At 38.5% G+C, this 20356-nt stretch overlaps 1 protein-coding gene across 3 annotated transcripts in view; it reads left to right on the forward strand.

The window, feature by feature from the left end:
- Positions 1-20048, forward strand: part of LOC137219229 (flavin-containing monooxygenase 5) — a 77016-nt gene extending 56968 nt beyond the window's left edge. The window contains exons 11-13 of one of the 3 annotated variants that reach the window (XM_067727499.1): positions 1971-2323; positions 7949-8021; positions 9177-10560. In XM_067727499.1, the coding sequence (XP_067583600.1) occupies positions 1971-2323; positions 7949-8021; positions 9177-9522 (772 nt within the window). In that variant the 3' untranslated portion in view covers positions 9523-10560. Of the gene's footprint in view, positions 1-1970; positions 2324-7948; positions 8022-9176; positions 10561-16825 lie in introns of those variants that run through there. The other 2 variants (XM_067727501.1, XM_067727500.1) reach the window with 2 other exon arrangements.
- Positions 20049-20356: the final 308 nt, after the last annotated feature.

Consider the following 20356-nt stretch of genomic DNA (forward strand, 5'->3'; position numbering starts at 1 on the left):
CTCTATTATATTTAGGTTAAACAGTTTTGGTGTGAATTCTCATAGGTTATGTTGTGTCTTCTTGGTGGATCACATCAAGAGCTGTATGATAGCAGCTTATTGCATATTAATGATGTAAAATTCGATCACTTGGATTAGGTGGTATCTACTAGGTTTCTTTACTGTAAAGATATTTTTTCCTTTGAAATTAATCAGTGGGGTGATATTTTGAGACTGTGCCTGCCAACAACCTTTCAGGAATTTATTTCGCCCAATTATGGAAACTGTAGCATCCATAACTTTGGTGATCACAAAATATATTGAGTTTATATGGAATAATAGAAGAGAGTCAAACAAATAGGGTAAGGAAGTAGCATTCTAATTATAAATACAAGGTCTTGGAATAGCAAAAAATACATTATGCTCTGAGACCTGCACACAGTTTGGTTTGGCTGGACTACAGGCAAAGATGGAAGAGTGACTGAGTACATCTCCTGGTTCACTGGGCAGATATATGAAAATGTTTGTATGCTCTGCTAAATAAAAAGTTTAGAATGAAGACAGCCCACAGCCACTGAAAGATTTTAAGCAGGTGAGTGACACAATAATAAATACATTTTGGAACAATCACTCCAAAAATGATGTAGAAGATAGACTGAAAGGGGATGGAGCAGGAGGCACTAGAGACAGCTGTAATGGCCCAGGTGAAACAGCACAAGTAAAACTATTCTGGGGGTGTTAAGAGGAGAAAGCGTGGCCTTGGTGACCAGATGTAAGACTCACAGTTTTGTGGCTTGGGCCACAAAATGTGGATGGTGGTACTGTTAGTGAACAGGAGTAAGTTTGGAGAGAAAGATGAAATGATGAGGGAATGAGAACAGAATCTGTACCTAAAGGTTTGCGTCAAAGAATTACTAAATGCAGCAAACCAGTAATACTGTTTAAACATATCTTGTTCCTAAGAAGAGGCCAGCTCTGTCTGAACATGATGGGCTGAGGATTCTCAGAGCTGTTAACACAGGATCCAAGGATTCACACTGCTTTTAGAAAGGTTCTGCACCTTATCCTATGTTATTTCAAGGAAACACCACTTACCATGCCTAGAGTATCTCAAGGGAGTTCATAAAAAAACATTTGATATAAATCCTAAAATCCTAGGCTGTGTGACCTTGGGCAAGCCAGTTAACTTCTTTAGGCCTCAGTTTCCTCCTGTATAGGACCTGGATAATGACAACTGTCCTGCCTCCTTCATTGGGTTTGCATGAGATTCAAATACGTTAATGTACGTAAAAACAGTTTATAACTGTAAGTCACTATACATATGTAATTTATTATACCTTTTGGAAAATGATGGTCCAAGCCTGGCTCTTGGGCCTTTGAAGCGGAAAAGAGACTCAACAGAATGCTGATAGTCCAGTTCCGCAGATTTCTTGATAAATGGATAGAAGCTACTAGACTGTGGCCTTATCATATCACTGAGAGCTTTATTAGACCTTGAGAAACCATGCACGTACTCTTCAAATAAAACAATCCTTCCCTCACTTCTCCAACAGCTTCTCTTTCAATGCCATCCAGGGTCAAACTTTTTTTTTTTTTTTTTCTGCGGAACGCGGGCCTCTCACTGTCGTGGCCTCTCCCATTGCAGAGCACAGGCTCTGGACACGCAGGCCCAGTGGCCATGGCTCACGGGCCCAGCCGCTCCGCAGCATGTGGGATCTTCCCAGACCGGGCCACGAACCCGAGTCCCCTGCATCGGCAGGTGGACTCTCAACCACTGCGCCACCAGGGAAGCCCCAGGGTCCAACTTTTACTCTGAGATCCTTACCTTTATCAAGCTGGTATACATTAGACCTTTCCCAAATTTCATGAATAAAGGGAGACTATTGGCATATTGATTAACCACCTCAATCAAAATAGAATTTTACTTACATGGTAATGATCTCTCTCTCTCATGATCTCTCTCGTTTTTCCTTCTTTATCATCTTTCACAGAGTTCTGAGTCAGCAACCAACCATAAATGATGATCTGCCAAACTGTATAATTTCTGGCTTGGTGAAGGTGAAATCAAACGTGAAGGAATTCACAGAGACAGCGGCCATATTTGAGGATGGCACCAGGGAGGATGACATTGATGCTGTTATCTTTGCTACAGGCTATAGCTTTGCCTTTCCTTTTCTTGAAGATTCTGTTAAAGTAGTCAAAAACAAGATATCTCTGTATAAAAAGGTCTTCCCTCCTAACCTAGAAAAGCCAACTCTTGCAATCATAGGCTTGATCCAGCCCTTGGGTGCCATTATGCCCATTTCAGAGCTCCAAGGACGCTGGGTCACTCAAGTATTTAAAGGTAAGTGACCATGCAAGATGACTACCGAATTACTTAGTGGTTTGTTTAATTATGTTTATGTTCTTGCTTATAAATAGCTGAGACAGCATGTATGATTGTAACAGTGCCTGGTACAAAATTAGTGCTCAAAAATTAATTTTTGAGGGAATATAAAGTAGTAACTTATAATCATGGACATATAGCAGAATCTCCTAGGAAGTTTCCCCAAAACAGACATGTTTTTCCTGATGGTGTTTATTTAATAAGTCTGGTGTGGGACTGACATAAGATTGCTGAGAAAATGTTCCCCAGGTGATTCCAATATGCACTCCAGTTTAAAATCCACTCATCTAGATTTTAGACAACTGATAAATATTTGTGAAGCAAAAGAATTTAATCTTCTTGCATTATAGTTAGAGAGAGTCACATATAGAAGTGCTGTGATTTCATTTTAGACAAAAATTAAGAGCTGGTTAAAGACTAGTCCAGAATGAAGAAGGTTCAGCCACTCAAAGTCTTACTTTCCCCCCTTTATATTCCCTCTTTCAGAAAGTTTTGGCTAGGAAAACATGAGAAAAAACTTTGGGGTTTGGGATAGTAGGCTCAATATGAATCAGCAGAATGATGTGGCTTCCAAAAGACTTAACTATATCTGGCATTATTAAAAAAACATAATGTCCTGGAATTTACAACTGTTCTTCTTTGAACTGGTCAGACCACACCCAAAGACATTTTAAAAGTGAATCTGGAGTACATTAAAAGGAGAGAGACAAGAGTGGTTAAGGGGTTTGAAAATGTGCCATTTGAAGTACAGCTAAAGGAGCTGGAGAGGTTTGGCCTGGAGAGGATAAGATTTTGGGGAGATATGGTTCAGATACCTGCAGAGATTCCCCATGGCAGAAGGTTTTATATATTTGCTTAGTATCACTTCAAAGTGTTGAACCAGAACCAAGGAGTGAAATTTTGAGGGTTTGCACAATATTAGCTTAACATTAAAAATAAACTTTGGTCAGGCCAGTATGGAGTAGATTCAAGCCTCAGAATAGGGAGAAATCAGATGACTTTTAAGGTTCCTTCTAACAAAAAAAGTTCTTTGTACAATTACTAATGTTTAATTAAAACTATTCAAAGTTCTTGTTGAGGGACTTCCCTGGTGGTCCAGTGGCTAAGACTCCACATCCCCAATGCAGAGACATGCAGGGGGCCTGGGTTTGATCCCTGGTCAGGGAACTAGATCCCACATGCCACAACTAAAGATCCAGCATGCTGCAAAGAGGATCCTGCGTAGCACATCTAAGACCTGGCACAGCCAAGTAAATAAATAAATATGTTTTTAGAGAGTTCTTATTGAAATTACAGATTCTTCTTCCCTAGTGAAGATCCTCATGGTAGCAGAGAAAAAAGAAGCAATGATGTTAGAGTTGATAGATAAAAAACTTTTCCAAATTTCCCCAAAGTTCTTTCATTTCTTTTTTTTTTTAATTTTTTGGCTGTGCCCTGGGGCATGTGGGAATCATAGTTCCCCAACTAGGGATCGAACCCACGCCCCCTGCAGCGGAAGCATGGAGTCTTAACCACTGGACTGCCAGGGAAGTCCCAAAGTTCTTTCATTTCTTAATTCCTTTTAATTCTATCCAGTAGATCATGTACTCCTTGAGCACTGGACCAGCAATCCAATGCAAGTAAACCATTAAGTTGGCTTAATTCCAGTCATATAAAGTGAATCTTTTAACTGGGTCAATTAAGTAAGAGGAAAAAGTTGCATTAAAATAGGCCACAGCATCTTGTATACTTTGAACAACTGGGACTCTTTTCCAGGACCAAGTGAACCATTAAGAGGATTAGGGAAAATGAGTTATTTGGAAGATTACGCATTATGGCTATGGGATTAGGGCATCTTAGGGGAAATGCACAAAAAGCCCAGTTTCCTCTGCTTAGCAAATCTTAGTGCTAATCCCTCCAGCTTTCTTCTAACACTTGGAAGGAAGGAATCATCAGAGAATCCCTATAACTTTATCAAGTTTCCAAAAGGAACCCTGAGTTTTTTGTTCTACTCTCTGCTTACCAAATCCTTGCTTTCTCATCACTGAATTCTGCTTTCACTGTACCAATTTTAAGACCTTAGAATCAGCTAGTTTCTCCCATTCTTTCAAACCTGCCCAACTCAGCCTGTCCTCTTCCCTGGCCTGTCCTTTACCCACCAAGCCACATTTCCCTTCCTCCTTTGTCCTCTAGAATTACTATTCTCTTGTCAAGAAAATATTCCACACTTTTATAGAACACTGAACCCACTTGCTTACCTTGACAGAAATCTAGTTTTCTTTTGTCTCATTTGTAGCCCTCTCAAGAGCCCTTGCAAGTGTTCCACTTTCATTTAGTAACTTTCTTCCCTTGCAAACCTTGCAAACCGTATGAAATGATACCAATTCTCTGGATCACAAGGAAGCATTATGTCATAGCATGGCATTCACGTTCCTCCACAAATTGGATACAGGCTGCTTTTCAGGCCCATCTTTTGCAGGTCTTTACCATCCATCCTACAATCTTCTAGATGCACTGAATGACTTACCCACTATGCAGCAAACACAGCAGGTACTCTTGTACGTTATGTCTTTGCTTCTGTTACTCTCTCTGCCTGGTATGCCTCCCCTTTACTCGTTATTTGTGTGGAAAAATCCTGTTTATTTCCTCCCTCTCTTTGTAGTATATTGAAAGCTCTTTAAATAAAAGAATCATGTTTATTTGCCTTTGTCTTCCAAGACTAGACCAGTGCCTAGCACATGGGAGGTAGCTAATACATCTCTATTCAGTGAATGCAAGTTTAGTTTTGGAGGTTTTCTAAACTCTACAGTAGAAAGTTCTTATCTGAGGATCTCATCTTATAGACTACCTTCTCAATTTCCAGTCATGGTAAAAGGCTGGACTGGACTGAAAGAGCAGAATGGCAGCCACACCTCCTTCCTCTTGTAACATAGTCTTTACATTTAAAGTGCAGGGACTAGTCAGGACTACATAAATACAATCTGACTTAGGTCTCAGAGCCGACTGAAAGACTTAGGTCCACAGAGTTAAAATTCAGGCTCACCCCGTTTGAACCTTGTCTTGGAACACTTAGGAAATCTCTGAACTTCAGTTCCACACTGTTCTTCAACAACATTTGTCAGCTAACATTTACTGGCCTCTTAGTGTATGCCAGACCCTCTGCTAGGTGCTGGAGATGCAAATATGACCAAATAGAAAATTCCTATCTTTATGGAACTCAGGGTCAAGCAAGGGAGACAAGTAAACAGACATTTAATGTGTTCATTCATTCAGCAGGTATTTACTATATCCTAAACAAGTGTCCAATAACAATGTAGAGGAGCTGGCTATGGGAGCAGGAAGGAATAAGTACCCAATTCTCCCTACAACTGCAAATACACTGTAAAAAAGAAGAGTTTACTAAAAGGACAAGGCCATCTTGACCAGAGAAGAGAATAATTAGTAATATTTATGCAAAGTTAGAGAAAATGACAAAATAAACCAAGTCCTGAGAACTATAAGGAGTTCAGAATTCTGGAGAATAAAGTATTATAGGAATTAAAGAAAATGAAGCTGGAGATATTTATAGAGGCAAAACCAAGAAAAATCCTTAGGTGCCATGCAAGAAGTTCACATTCAATGTAGGCAATAGAGAACAATTGAAGGATTAACTGGCAGAGGCAGAGTCAAATCAGATTTGTAACTCAGAAGACGTATTAGAGGGAAATGAAATGGGGAATAGGTCAGTTGCGAGCCTGTGACAAAAGTCCAAGAAAGGCGTAATGAGGGCTTTAAACTAAGGTAAAGGAGTACAAGGAGACAAATTTGAATGAAATTTCATTGGTGAATTTGAAAAGATTTGGATGGAATGTATGTTGGAGATGAAAGCGAGAAAAAGAATCTGCTCAGGGCTGTGGCCATTGATGTAAACTGGTAATATAAGAGGAGGAGCAAGATAGGAAGGAGGGAGATACATATGGTAAAAATGACATGTGCCTGAATGAGGAAACATTGCAACAACAGTATCAATGAATTAAGAACTGCACCACCGGATACAGTACACATCTTTATATATTCCTATCTATTTACCTATCTAATTTATAGTGATTTTTTCTTTGGTTGGGTTTTTGTTTTGTTTTGTTTTTTGGATGAATTGGCTGTGTCACAGGCAAGAAATGACCTCCTCCTCCATAATGTTTCTACTTAAGAGAAGTAAAAATTACGGTGGTTCTATGAGAAATAATTTGGAAATCAACTCTCAAACTGTGTTTCATGAGCGTCTTAAGACCTGTGATTAACTTCAAATGAAGCATTTCAGTGATACCTCATTGAGTTATGAACATACGTAATAATTCCCAAGGCTAAAATGAAAAGAACACATGGCAAAACACAAAAGGCTATTTCTTGAGTGTTGAATTTGAGTCTCATGTTTTAAGAGGGACACACCAGGATAGTTACTAGAGTGTGCCTAGAGAAGGGTAACCAATGTGGCAGAAAATGTGAAAGCTGTTATATGGGGAACTGTTAAGGCTTTAAGGCTGATAATGGGAAGACTTAAAGAAGTTATGACAGTTGTTCTCAAATGGTTCAAACGCTGTCATTTTTTAATACTAGATTCCTTGGCCCCAGAAGGCAGAGCTAAGTCCACTGGTGCCAGTTGCATGGAGCCAGGTTCTGGGGTCAATGAAAAGAATAATGTTCCAGCAAGTAGAGCAGCCAAACAATTAAATCATCTCCTCAGGTGATGAGATCCCCATCACCAGAGATATTTAAGGAGGAATGAGATAACCACTTGAGAGTACTTGTAGAGAGGATTGTATTAGGTAAGATATATTCCCATTCTAAAATTACACGTTCCAGAATTTTGTGGAGTAACACTTTAGAGTTGGGTGTGGCTAAAGTTTTCTACATGGCATAGTGCCTGTAAATCCGGGCATAAAGCTAATCATTTAAATTGAGAGTTGTCTATGTCAACTTAAATACTATTCTACCTTTGTCTAGCCATGTCCTTGGTGTTAAATTCCTGCTACTGGAACTGTTCATTGGTGCTTTAATTTATCTGTTAAGATTGGGTATTATGAGTTGCCCTTGACCTTACCCCTCACTCTCAGTAAATTAAAAAATTTAGAAGGTAAGGCTTATCTTCCATGGAACTGTAGGCATACAACAGGACTGAGAGTTTACTTTTACTTCCTTCTCCCTGTGGTATAAAGCCTCTTTGTTAATAAGAGTACAAGTACAGGTGTGTTTCCCATATTTCTCCCGCCCTTTTACTTTGTACCTCATTTTCCATATACTTTTAAGACCATTTATCATTTCCTCATGTCCATATTTCATTTCCCAATGGAAAGACTATGTTAGGGAGGAGGCAGGTATTGGTTGGAAAGCAGATTCGGAGAAATATCTTCCAAAGACAAAGTAGAAAAGAGTAAACTACTGAGGTTAATATGATTATATTCTGGTGGTGGTAGGGTAAGGTGATCAAGTGAAGGTGTAACCTCCTTGGTACAGACAACTAGCCTGTATTCCTTTGAATTTTCCATAGCATGGTAATTGTTAATAGGGTTAGTGTTCATACTGAGGTAATTTTAATTTTACACTTAAAAATTTGATTTTTCTCTTTAGGGATAAAGACATTGCCCTCACAAAATGAAATGATAAAAGAAATAGCTAAGGTTCGAGAGGATATGGCCAAAAGGTAAGAATTCTCCTAGGAAGATAGGTGGTTATTTTTTCCCACTTCTTTCTTAATAAGAGCAATGTTGTATTGTATTTATTGTCCTCATGTCTGTTTAAGGATTTAGAGTATATGTTGAAGGAAAAGGAAATAATAGTTTGTGACAATAGAATAGAGAAATACCACCAAGTGGTTTGAATATGGATGGGAAAGGAGAGAAAAGCTTAAGAAAATTCTATGTTTAGGGCCTAAAAGAAAAGTCAAGTAGGAAAAAGGACATGGAGAGAAAACCAGGCATATTATTTTGGCAAGGATTACTTGAAGGGCTGTTAGAGCTGCCAGAGAAAGGAAAGGCAGTGATGAATTAATGAGAGGTAGAGATGGTTAAATTACAAATCAGTAGGTAGATTTACAAATCTGCAGAGGCCACTTTGCTGGCTGTCATGTGACAGCATACTCAGGTCACAGTGGCTCTTGGTATGAGTCATCTATAGGATCTGGGAAGGTGGTACCATCAGCCAGTATTTTAGTGCTTGGGTGGACACATTCAGCAATCTGAATTTCAGAACTTGTGCTTATTCACTTGGTGATCTTTATTTGAACAAAGTTGATGTTGATGAAGTTCCTAAATTTTTGTAGAAAAGTCAGAGGCACAATCATCCCACGCCCAAAGACGTGGTTTTCTTCAATTGATTATACCAGCATAACTCTCCCTTCTGTAAGGAGGAGAAAGAACTTTTTTATTTAACCCTGATACCCTTTCTAGGTGCTCTCCTATTTTCCTCCTTCCTTTCACTGCCAAACTTCTACAATATATAATCTACATTATATATATTGACTTGTAATCCTTTCCTCTTTGTTCTCAGCTTATCTATTTTTTCCACATCCTTCAAGGACTTATCATAGCTCGATTTTAACTACCCTCTTCTACATTTCTATTTAGGAGTCTAATACCACATGATTTACCAAAAGTCTTACATTCTTCTCTGTTTCATGTGTATCTATCTTACCGAGTCCACTGGACTATAAGGCCCTTAAGGATAGAGACAGTGTCTTTCTTCACTCTTTTCTGCAGCTCCTAGCTCAATATTGAGCCAAGAGCAGCTAGGAAGCATTGATTAATTGATGGAGTGACTGAATTGTTAATAGGCATGGCTTCTGTCTTCTCTGCTTCAGGTACGTGGACAGCCAACGCCATACCATTCAGGGAGACTATATAGATACCATGGACGAGCTTGCTGACCTGGTGGGCGTCAGGCCCAATCTGCTGTCCCTGGCCTTCACTGACCCCAAATTGGCATTACAGTTATTTTGGGGACCCTGTACTCCAATCCAGTATCGGCTACAGGGCCCTGGAAAGTGGGATGGAGCTCGAAAAGCTATCCTCACCACAGAAGATCGTATCAGGAAGCCGCTAATGACAAGAGTAACTGAAAGCAACAATTCCACAACTTCAACAATAACAATGGCCAGGTTTATGCTGGCTGTGGCTTTCTTTGCTATAATTATGACCTATTTTTAGCTGTTCCATTGTCACTGTCCCAGTTTTCTTTGAAAGCTGGATCTGGAGATGCCTTCAGAACCTGACAAGATTGAACAACTCTCAGCTTCACATTGCCCAGAAAGCTACTTTTATTTCTCTTTCCAAAGCATTAATCCTTTTTCCTCTTTTCCCTATAGTGAAATCCCACCTTTTCATTTGTACTGACTTACCTCCCTTACTCTTATGACCCATCACTTTTTCCTTTCAGTCATTCCTGGACTGTGAGCTCAGGTACTCTGTTAGTCATCTTTGTTTGTCCTTAGCAGAGTTCCTGACATGTGGTAGGTGCTTTCTTTTCTTTTTTTTTTTGACATGTGTATTGGAGTATAAATGCTTTACAATATTGTGTTAATTTCTGCTGTACGACAAAGTGAGTCAGCTATGTGTATACATATATCCCCATATCCCCTCCCTCTTCAGCTTCCCTCCCACCCTCCCTATCCCATCCCTCTAGGTCATCACAAAGCATTGAGCTGATCTCCCTGTGCTATGCAGCAGCTTCCCACTAGCCATCCACTTTACATTTGGTAGTGTATATACGTCAATGATACTCTCTCACTTCATCCCAGCTTCCTCTTCCCCGCTGTGTCCTCAAGTCCGTTCTCTAAGTCTGCATCTTTATTCCTGCCCTGCCCCTAGGTTCATCTGTACCACTTTTTTAAATAGCATATATATGCGTTAGCATACAGTATTTGTTTTTCTCTTTCTGACTTACTTCACTCTGTATGACAGATTCTAGGTCCATGCACCTCAGCACAAATAACTCAATTTCTTTCCTTTTTATGGCTGAGTAATATTCCAATATATATATATATGAGCCACATCTTCTTTATCCATTCATCTGTTAATGGACACTTAGGTTGGTTCCATGTCCTGGCTATTGTAAAGAGTGCTGCAATGAACATTGTGGTACATGACTCTTTTTGAATTACAGTTTTCTCAGGGTATATGCCCAGTAGTGGGATTGATGGGTCATATGATAGTTCTATTTGTAGTTTTTTAAGGAACCTCCATACTGTTCTCAATAGTGGATCTATCAATTTACATTCCCACCAACAGTGCAAGAGGGTTCCCTTTTCTCCACACCCTCTCCAGCATTTTATTGTTAATAGATTTTTTGCTGATGGCCATTCTGACCAGTGTGAGGTGATACCTCATTTTGGTTTTGACTTGCATTTCTCTAATGATTAGTAACGTTGAGCATATTTTCATGTATTTGTTAGCTATCTGTATGTCTTCTTTGGAGAAATGTCTATCTAGGTCTTCTGCCCATTTTTGGATTGGGTTGTTTGTTTTTATGATATTGAGCTGCATGAGCTGATTGTATATTTTGGAGATTAATCCTTTGTCAGTTGCTTCGTTTGCAAATATTTTCTCCCATTCTGAGGTTGTCTTTTCATCTTGTTTACGGTTTCCTTTGCTGTGCAAAAGCTTTTAAGTTTCATTAGGTCCCATTTGTTTATTTTTGTTTTTATTTCCCTTATTCTAGGAGGTGGGTCAAAAAGGATCTTGCTGTGATTTATGTCATAGAGTGTTCTCCCTATGTTTTCCTCTAAGCATTTTATAGTGTCTGGCCTTACATTTAGGTCTTTAATTCATTTTGACTTTATTTTTGTATCTGGAGTTAGGGTGTGTTCTAATTTCATTCTTTTACATGTAGCTGTCCAGTTTTCCCAGCACCCCTTATTGAAGAGGCTGTGTTTCCTCCATTGTATATTCTTGTCTCCTTTATCAAAGACAAGGTGACCCTATGTGCATGGATCTATCTCTGGGCTTTCTATCCTTTTCTATTGATCTATATTTCTGTTTTGGTGCCAGTACCATACTATCTTGATTACTGTAGCTTTGTAGTATAATCTGAAGTCAGGGAGCCTGATTCCTCCAGGTCTGTTTTTCTTTCTCAAGATTGCTTTGGCTATTTGGGGTATTTTGTGCTTCCATACAAAATTGTGGAATTTTTTGTTCTAGTTCTGTGAAAAATGCCACTGGTAATTTGATAAGGACTGCATTGAATCTGTAGATCGCTTTGGGTAGTATAGTCATTTTCACAATATTGATTCTTCCAATCCAGGAGCATGGTATACCTCTCCATCTGTTTATGTTATCTTTGATTTCTTTCATCAGTGTTTTATAGTTTTCTGAGTACAGGACTTTTGCCTCCTGAGGTAGGTTTATTCCTAGGTATTTTATTTTTTTTGTTGCGATGGTAAATCGGATTGTTTCCTCAATTTCTCTTTCTGATCTTTCGTTGTTAGTGTATAGGAGTGTAAGAGATTTTTGTGCATTGATTTTGTATCCTGCAACCTTACCAAATTCATTGATTAGCTCTAGTAGTTTTCCGGTGACATCCTTAGAATTTTCTATGTATAGTATCATGTCATCAGCAAACAGTCACAGTTTTACTTCTTTTCCAATTTGTATGCCTTTTCTTTCTTTTTCTTCTCTGATTGCTGTGGCTAGGACTCCCTATACTATGTTGAATAATAGTGGCAAGAGTGGACTTCCTTGTCTTGTTCCTGATCTTAGAGGAAATGCTTTCAGTTTTTCACCATTGAGAATGATGTCTTCTGTGGGTTTGTCATATATGGCCTTTATTATGTTGAGGTAGGTTCCCTCTATGCCCACTTTCTGGAGTTTTTATCATAAATGGGTGTTGAATTCTGCCAAAAGCTTTTTCTGCATTTATTGAGATAATCATATGGTTTTTAGTCCTTAATTTGTTAATATGGTGTATCACATTGATTGTTTTGTGTATATTGAAGAATCCTTACATCCCTGGGATAAATCCCACTTGATCATGGTGTATGATTCTTTTAATGTGCTGTTGGATTCTGTTTGCTAATATTTTGTTGAGGATTTTTGCATCTATGTTCATCAGTGATATTGGTCTCTAATTTTCTTTTTTTGTGATATGTTTGTTTGGTTTTGGTATCAGGGTGATGGCGGCCCTCATAGAATAATTTGGGAGTGTTCCTCCCTCCACAATTTTTCGGAAGAGTTTGAAAAGGATAGGTGTTAACTCTTCTCTAAGTGTCTTAGAGAATTCTCCTGTGAAGCCATCTGTTCCTAGACTTTTGTTTGTTGGAATATTTTAAATTACAGTTTCAATTTCATAACCTGTGATTGGTCTGTTTATGTTTTCTAATTCTTCCTGGTTCAATCTTGGAAAGTTGTACTTTTCCAGGAATTTGTCCATTTCTTCCAGGTTGTCCATTTTATTGGCATAGAGTTGCTTGTAGTAGTCTCTTATAATCTTTTGTATTTCTGTGGTGTCAGTTGTAATCTCTCCCTTTTCATTTCTAATTTTATTGATTTGAGTCCTCTCCCTTTTTTTCTTGATAAGTCTGGCTAAAGGTTTAACAGTTTTGTTTATCTTCTCAAAGAACCAGTTTTTAGTTTTATTGATCTTTGCTATTGTTTTCTTTGTTTCTATTTCATTTATTTTTGCTCTGATCTTATGATTTCTTTCCTTCTGCTAATTTTGGGTTTTCTTTGTTCTTTTTCTAGTTGCTTTAGGTGTAAGGTTAGATTGTTTATTTGAGATTTTTCTTGTTTCTTGAGGTGAGCTTGAATTGCTATGAACTTCCCTCTTACAACTGCTTAAGCTGTGTCCCATAGGTTTTGGATCATTGTGTTTTCATTGTCATTTGTTTCTAGGTATTTTTTTATTTCTTCTTTGATTTCTTCATTGATCTCTTGGTTATTTAGCAGCACACTGTTTAGTCTCCATGTATTTGTCTTTTACTGTTCTTTTTCCTGTAATTGATTTCTAATCTCATAGCATTGTGGTCAGAAAACATGCTTGATACGATTTCAATTTTCTTAAATTTTCCAAGGCTTGATTAGTGGTCTATTCTGGAGATCATTCCATGTGCACCTCAGAAGAAAGTGTATTTTTCCACTTTCAGGTGGAATGTCCTAAAAATATCAATTAGGTCTCTTTGGTCTATTGTGTCTTTTAAAACTTGTGTTTCCTTATTTATTTTCTCTCTGGATGATCTGCCTATTGGTGTAAGTGGGGTGTTAAAATCCCCCACTACTATTGTGTTACTGTTGATTTCCCTTTATGGCTGTTAATATTTGCCTTATGTATTGAGGTACTCCTATGTTGGGTGCATAAATATTTATAGTTGTTACGTTTTCTTCTTGGATTGATCGCTTGATCATGATGTAGTGTCCTTCCTTATCTCTTGTAACAGTCTTTATTTTAAAACTATTTTACCTTATATAAGTATAGCTACTCCAGCTTTCTTTTGATTTCCATTGGCATGCAATATATTTTTCCATCCCCTCACTTTCAGTCTATATGTGTCCCTAGATCTGAAGTGGGTTTCTTGTAGACAGCATATATAAGGCTCTTGTTTTTGTATCCATTCAGCCAGTCTGTCTTTTGGTTGGAGCATTTAATCCATTTACATTCAAGGTTATTATCAATATGGATGTTCCTATTACCATTTTCTTAATTGATTTGGGTTTGTTTTTGTGGGTCTTTTTCTTCTCTAGTGTTTCCGCTTAGAGAAGTTCCTTTAGCATTTTGTTGTAAAGCTGGTTTGGTGGTGCTGAATTCCCTTAGCTTTTGCTTGTCTGTAAAGCTTTTGATTTCTGTCAAATCTGAATGAGATCCTTGGCAGGTAGACTAATCTTGGTTGTCAGTTTTTCTCTTTCATCACTTTAAATATGTCCTACCACTTCCTTCTGGCTTGCAGAGTTTCTGCTGAAAGATCATCTGTTAATCTTATGGGGATTCCTTTTTATGTTATTTGTTGATTTTCCCATGTGGCTTTCAATATTTTTTCTTTGTATTTAATTTTTAATAGTTTGATTAATATGTGTGTCAGCGTGTTTCTCTTTGGGTTCATCCTGTATGGGACTCTCTGCACTTCCTGGACTTGATTGACTATTTCCTTTCCCGTGTTATGTAAGTTTTTGACTATAATCTATTCAAATATTTTCTCACTTTATTTTTCTCTTCTTCTTCTGGGACCCCTCTAATTCAAATGTTGGTGTGTTTAATATGGTCCCAGAGGTCTCTGAGACTGTTGTCAGTTCTTTTCATTCTTTTTTCTGCTCCCTGCGTTATTTCCACCATTTTATCTTCCAACTCACTTATCCGTTCTTCTGCCTCAGTTATTCTGCTATTGATTCCTTCTAGAGTATTTTAAATTTCAGTTATTGTATTGTTCATCACTGTTTGCTCTATAGTTCTTCTAGATCCTTGTTAAATGTTTCTTGTATTTTCTCCATTATGTTTCTGAGATTTTGGATCATCTTAACTATCATTGCTCTGAACTCTTTTTCAGGTAGGTTGCCTATTTCATCTTCATTTATTTGGTCTTGTAGGTTTTTACCTTGCTACTTTGTCTGCAACATATCTTTTGTCACATATTTTTTTTATCGGTGGGGTGTATTCCAGTCTCACTGGTTGTTTGGCCTGCAGCGTCCAGCACTGGAGTTTGCAGGCAGTTGGATAGAGCCGGGTCTTGGTGCCAAGATGAGGACCTTTGGGAGGTCTCACTCCGATTAATATTCTCTGAGGTCTGAGGATCCTTGTTAGTCCAGCGGTTTGGATTCAGAGCTCCCACCACAGGAGCTCAGGCCCAACCTCCGGCCTGGGAACCAAGATCCCGCAAAACATGTGGCATGGTTAAAAAAAAAAAAAAAAAAGAGAGAGAGAAGAAGGAACAGTACAATAACAATGAATAAAAAACAAAATAAAATTAGAAAGATAAAAAATGTATTAGGAAAAATAAAAATATAATTGAAACAACTGCAACAAGGTAAAACAAAACCACAACAGAAAAAAGAAAGAAAATAAAGGGGGGTAACAAGCCAAAAAGAGCAGAACAATAACAAAGTATAAAGAATAAAATAAAATAAGAAAAATAAAAGATTTATTTAAAAAAATAAAAATATAAATGAATCAACAACAAGGTAAAACAGAAACCCAATCTAAAAGAGGAAAAAGAAAAAGAAAAAAAAAAAAAGCCTTGGCTATGGGGGTCAGAGTTTAGGCAGGGGTGTAACTTAGGCAGTGGTGGGGGTGACTTTTGAGCATGGGGCAGGGCCTAGTCAGGGTTACGTTCAAGCGTGGGGCGGAGCCCTGCTTAGGACCTGCCCATGAAATGGGAGAGGTAGCACCTCCAAAGAAGGGCCCTCGGAATGTGGAGTTCTGGAGTTTGGAGGTACGGCCGTGGGTGAGGGCATGTGGATGGGGTTTAGGCCCAGCATGGTTGGAGGCGCTCTCAGAGGGGCTCTTCAAGTGTAGAGGTAGGGCCCTGGGTGGGGTGTAGGGGCGGGGCTCGGGCTCTGTGCGGCAGGAGGGAGGCTCCGAGGGAAGAGGATTAGGCCAGGGAGCTCCCCGGTGCCCAAGTGCACAGGGAAAACACTGGCCAGGTTCCCTTCCATTCCTCCACGACCCCCTCCCTGGGTCTCTCCCAGGCTCTCCCCCATCCCCACTTGACCCCTAACCGTGGGTGGGTCCCACTGGGTGTAGGACTCCTCCCTTCCCCCAGCCACCCCTTAGGGGTGCCAGTTCTGTAGGTCTGGCCTTTACTTTTGCTCCCCTTTCCCTCCCTCCCACTCACTCAGGACCCGCATGGCTGGAGGGGGCCTCAGTGTGCAGAGGATCAGGCCTGGGATCTCAGCAGGCTCCCGGGAGCCCAAGTGGGCAGGGGAAACCTGGGTACACTTCCTTTTGCTCCTCTGCCCTCCCAATGACCAATTTTCCCCTGCAGGAGTGGGATCCCTTCCCTTCCCCCAGCCACCCCTCAGGAGTGCCAGTCCCGTCCCGCCTCCACTTCTCCTCCCCCCTCACACGCCACATGCCTCACATTCTACCCGGTGGCTGGGGGTTCCTCCTATCCCCTTAGGTGTCCATGGTCCCCCACCAGTACCTGGTAGGTGCCTTAGTTGTGCAGAGACGCGAATTCCGCGTCCTCCTAGTCCGTCATCTTGACTCTGCCCTTGTGGTAGGTGCTTAATAAATGTTTGCTGTCATTTATCAAATATTATGGTGGGGAGCATAAGCCAATATCTACATAAGAAATGGGTGACTCCATGTAACTGTGCTTCTGACAGTATTTGGTTTTCTACTAGAAGTTTAATCTTTTATTTGTTTTTAATATTGTAACTAAATGTATTTTTCCTGAGAGATAAAGGAAATAATGGATTTATAACAGTTGTATATATCTAGGGTAAGATATACAGATACTTAAACACTTTGTTTCACTAGCTGTTCACTAGGGTGTCTGATACCTTGTCATTTTCACTCTTTTCCTCCAAGCAAAACATCTCTATTTTCTCAATGAAGAAACTACCTTCAACTTTCTAGGCTCATGGATCATTCTAAAATCTACCAGCTGCCAACATGTTCAACTTAGCTGGAAAACTTGGGATTTTAAATGAGCTGTCCAGTCTTTTTTGATCTCTTAGTTCCCATATTAGGATACAAGATTTTATCTTAGAACTGTGATAAGTAGCCATCAACTGCTGGTGTGGCCTACAAATGCGATTGGATTTTCTCCTCCCAACTCCTACTTTCTCCCCTCCTAACCCTCCCACACAGAGAGTCTAAGTAATAAGTATTCAAAGAAGTCATTTATGTAATAAATTAGAATTGATAACAACTACATATAGGGGTATTCTGCTTATAATGGTTCTTCTTATGTGGCACACTGTAGTTATGAAAAACAAAGCAAAGGAAATGAAACCAGGGCCTCCAGTTTATGTCCAAGTGCTGCTGTTGATTCTGTTTTCCCATCCCTAGAAGTTTTGCTCTCTTCTTGTCTGTCAGAGTAGTTCACTAAATGTTAGATGTCTGGCACACCTAATTTCATGAAGAAAGGAACTGGATGTACCAGCCAAGTGTGTTCATAAATTAGCTGTGGTGTAATACATTTGGGATTGCTCCCTATTGCTTAACCAAAAAATAAATTTGAACAACTGGAAGAACAACATTAGAAATCATTATCTTTCCCAATGTACAATAAACAAGAGAACCAGAAATGTGAGAACTACAACTTCCTCCTAATCGTGTAACTATTTGTACAATTCCTTGCTATTTCACCTAATTTCACCTGTGGAAATGCTTTTTGAGTATTAGAAGGTCTTTTTTCTTCCATAATCCTTGTGATACTGGGGATTTATCCTCTATTGAAATGGACCTAGTATCTTTTAATCTGCAGACTATTCTGGTTCAAAAGTAAATTGAAAGCTGCTTCTTTTTCATTTCCTTCTTTTAACATATAAATTTGCCTCTTTCAGCATGGAAGTTTTTTGAATTAACAGTCTTTTGATAATATAATTCCTAGTTATCACTAATAAGTACCCCAGTTTCCTCTTTAAATAAAAGGCATGTAATTCTAAGTTCACTGATGCTCTCATTTTACTTATAATATGAAAGGTTACCCAAAAAAAAATCATTGGTTAAATTCTAATCCAAGCTAAAAGTAGGATGTGAATAGGAAAGTGAACTCAAAAGAATTCAAGATACAAAGCCCTAGCTTTGGTGAATATGTATAAATATTCATCAATTTACCATATCTTGCTTTTGTAATTATATTAAAAGGTTGTATCATTTTCCCAATTATATTATACAGAAAAATGCTTTCTTGTAGTGCCAGAAAGTAAGGAAGGGCTCAAAAAGCAAACTATGGGGGGGTATGTCACAGGGACACAGGAACCAACTGAAAGTGGTCCCAATGGCCAAAGCTGGAACAATTTGAACAACAATATAAATAGCCTAGCATTGGATTATAATATAAAGTATAAAAAATACCCATCAGTCCATAATGGTGTAAATAAGTGATTGAATAATAAGTGAGGTAGAATAGAGAAAAATCCCATATGGAAAATTTCAAACAATTTACCTAAATACTCTGCCCTCCAGGAGTTGGAGCATAACTCCCCATTCCTTAAGTGTAGGCTGCATAGAGTGACTTCCTTCCAAAGAGCAGTAAAGGGAGAAAAATAACTTTACAGTGGAGAAATCTGACAAACACTACCTCGGCTGGGTGATCAAGATTAACATCAACAGTAAAGTCATGTGGATAGTATATACTCTTGATATGATGTGATGAGAAGGGTACTTTGCTTCTGTGGTCTTCCTCCCTAAAACCATGACCCAGTCTAACCATGAAGAAAAAATCTGACAAACCCAGATTCAGGAATATCTTACAAAATACCTGACCATCTCAAAACTGAAGCTCATCAAAAAAAAGGAAGGTCTGAGAAATTGTCATAGTACAGAGGAGCCTAAGGAGACCTGATGTCTAAATGTAATGTACCTTGGATGGGATCTTGGAACATAGAAAGGCATTAAGTAAAAATGGAAGAAATATTAATAAAGTATGGATTCTAGTTAATAACAATGTACTGAATGGCTTATTGGTTGTGACAAATGTAGCACTGTAATGTAAGATGTGAACAATAAAATAAATTGTGTGTGGGATATACAGGAACTCTGTACTATCTTCCCAATTTTTCTTAAATCTAAAACTATTCTAAAATTTTAAAATTATTTTTTAAAAAAAGTATTCTTTTGGTTCAGGATTTGACCCAGAGGCTTAGTCTAGTGGAATTTTCTCAGAGGAGGAAGAATATTGGATAGTACCATTCATTTAAATTACTATCTTTTCCCTTGATTACTCTACAAATTAAGTTCTTCTAATAAAGCATACTATTACTTACTATAGCAATTTTGTTCCTTTGTTGAATAAGTATAGACTACAGTTGTAGAGAGGAGAAAATGGTAATATGAGGTCAAAAGACACATTTTCTTGAAATACTTAGGTAAGTTCTTTCTTATAGCTGAGCACATTAAGCCAATAGTCTCCACTAGCAAAATGTACGGTATATTAATAACAAGTACATTCATAAATGAGATAATTTTACTCAATACTGGATCTGTGCATGGTTACTTTTGTCAGTAGTAATATAATGTATAATACTATACAAACATCCTCCAGGCTGTCTACTTGGAATTTCCCAAAGTGCTGTGTTTTTCCATGCTTCTACACACATTCTCATGCTGTACCCTCCTCTTGTTACATTTTCCACTTGCCCAACCTATTTCACCTTCAAGATTCACGTAATCTGTTACCTATTCCAGAAATCTCCAGGATGAAATAGGTGACCTATCTTTATGCTTCACACTGCACCTGGTATATTGCTCAATTATATTTGGCGACTATCATTGTCACACTATAGAATATCAATTGTTTCTCTCACCTAGTTCCTCCTTGAAATAGTAAACTCTTTTGATGAAGATACTTTGTAATTAATCTGTATGTTCCTAGTGCCTAATATAGTACCTGAAACACAGTAAGACCTCAGTAAATTAATGATTAATTACATGAATAAGTTAAACATGGGAGATAAAAGTATGGATGAGTTTTTAAAGGAGTAAATAAAATGGTGAATAATACTTCACTATTTTATTAAAAAGTGATTAAGAAGATTATGGGATGCTTAACATTTTGAAATGTCTGTGGGGCAAGCATGTTCTTCCAGAAAATATTCTGGGATAGATCATTGCTCTGAGTCAGTATGTCATGTCTAATATTGTTTGGTTTGAAACACAAGTGACACGTCCTATGCATATCTTATTTCCTCAGTCAAACACAGGATGTTAAAAGGCAATATTTTAGTGCGGGAACGAAGGTGGGGTGCGTGTCTTCCTTGATCCTCCTTGCTGCCTTGGTCCTCACTGCTGTTTCTCCCTGCTTTCTCAAATTCCCCAGCTTCTTTAAAGCACCCACTACCTCTCCTGTTTGAAATTATTTACGGACCTCCCGTTTACTCCTCTTCATTCAGT

The sequence above is a fragment of the Pseudorca crassidens genome, chromosome 2 (genome assembly GCF_039906515.1).
Source record: "Pseudorca crassidens isolate mPseCra1 chromosome 2, mPseCra1.hap1, whole genome shotgun sequence".
NCBI lineage: Eukaryota > Metazoa > Chordata > Mammalia > Artiodactyla > Delphinidae > Pseudorca > Pseudorca crassidens.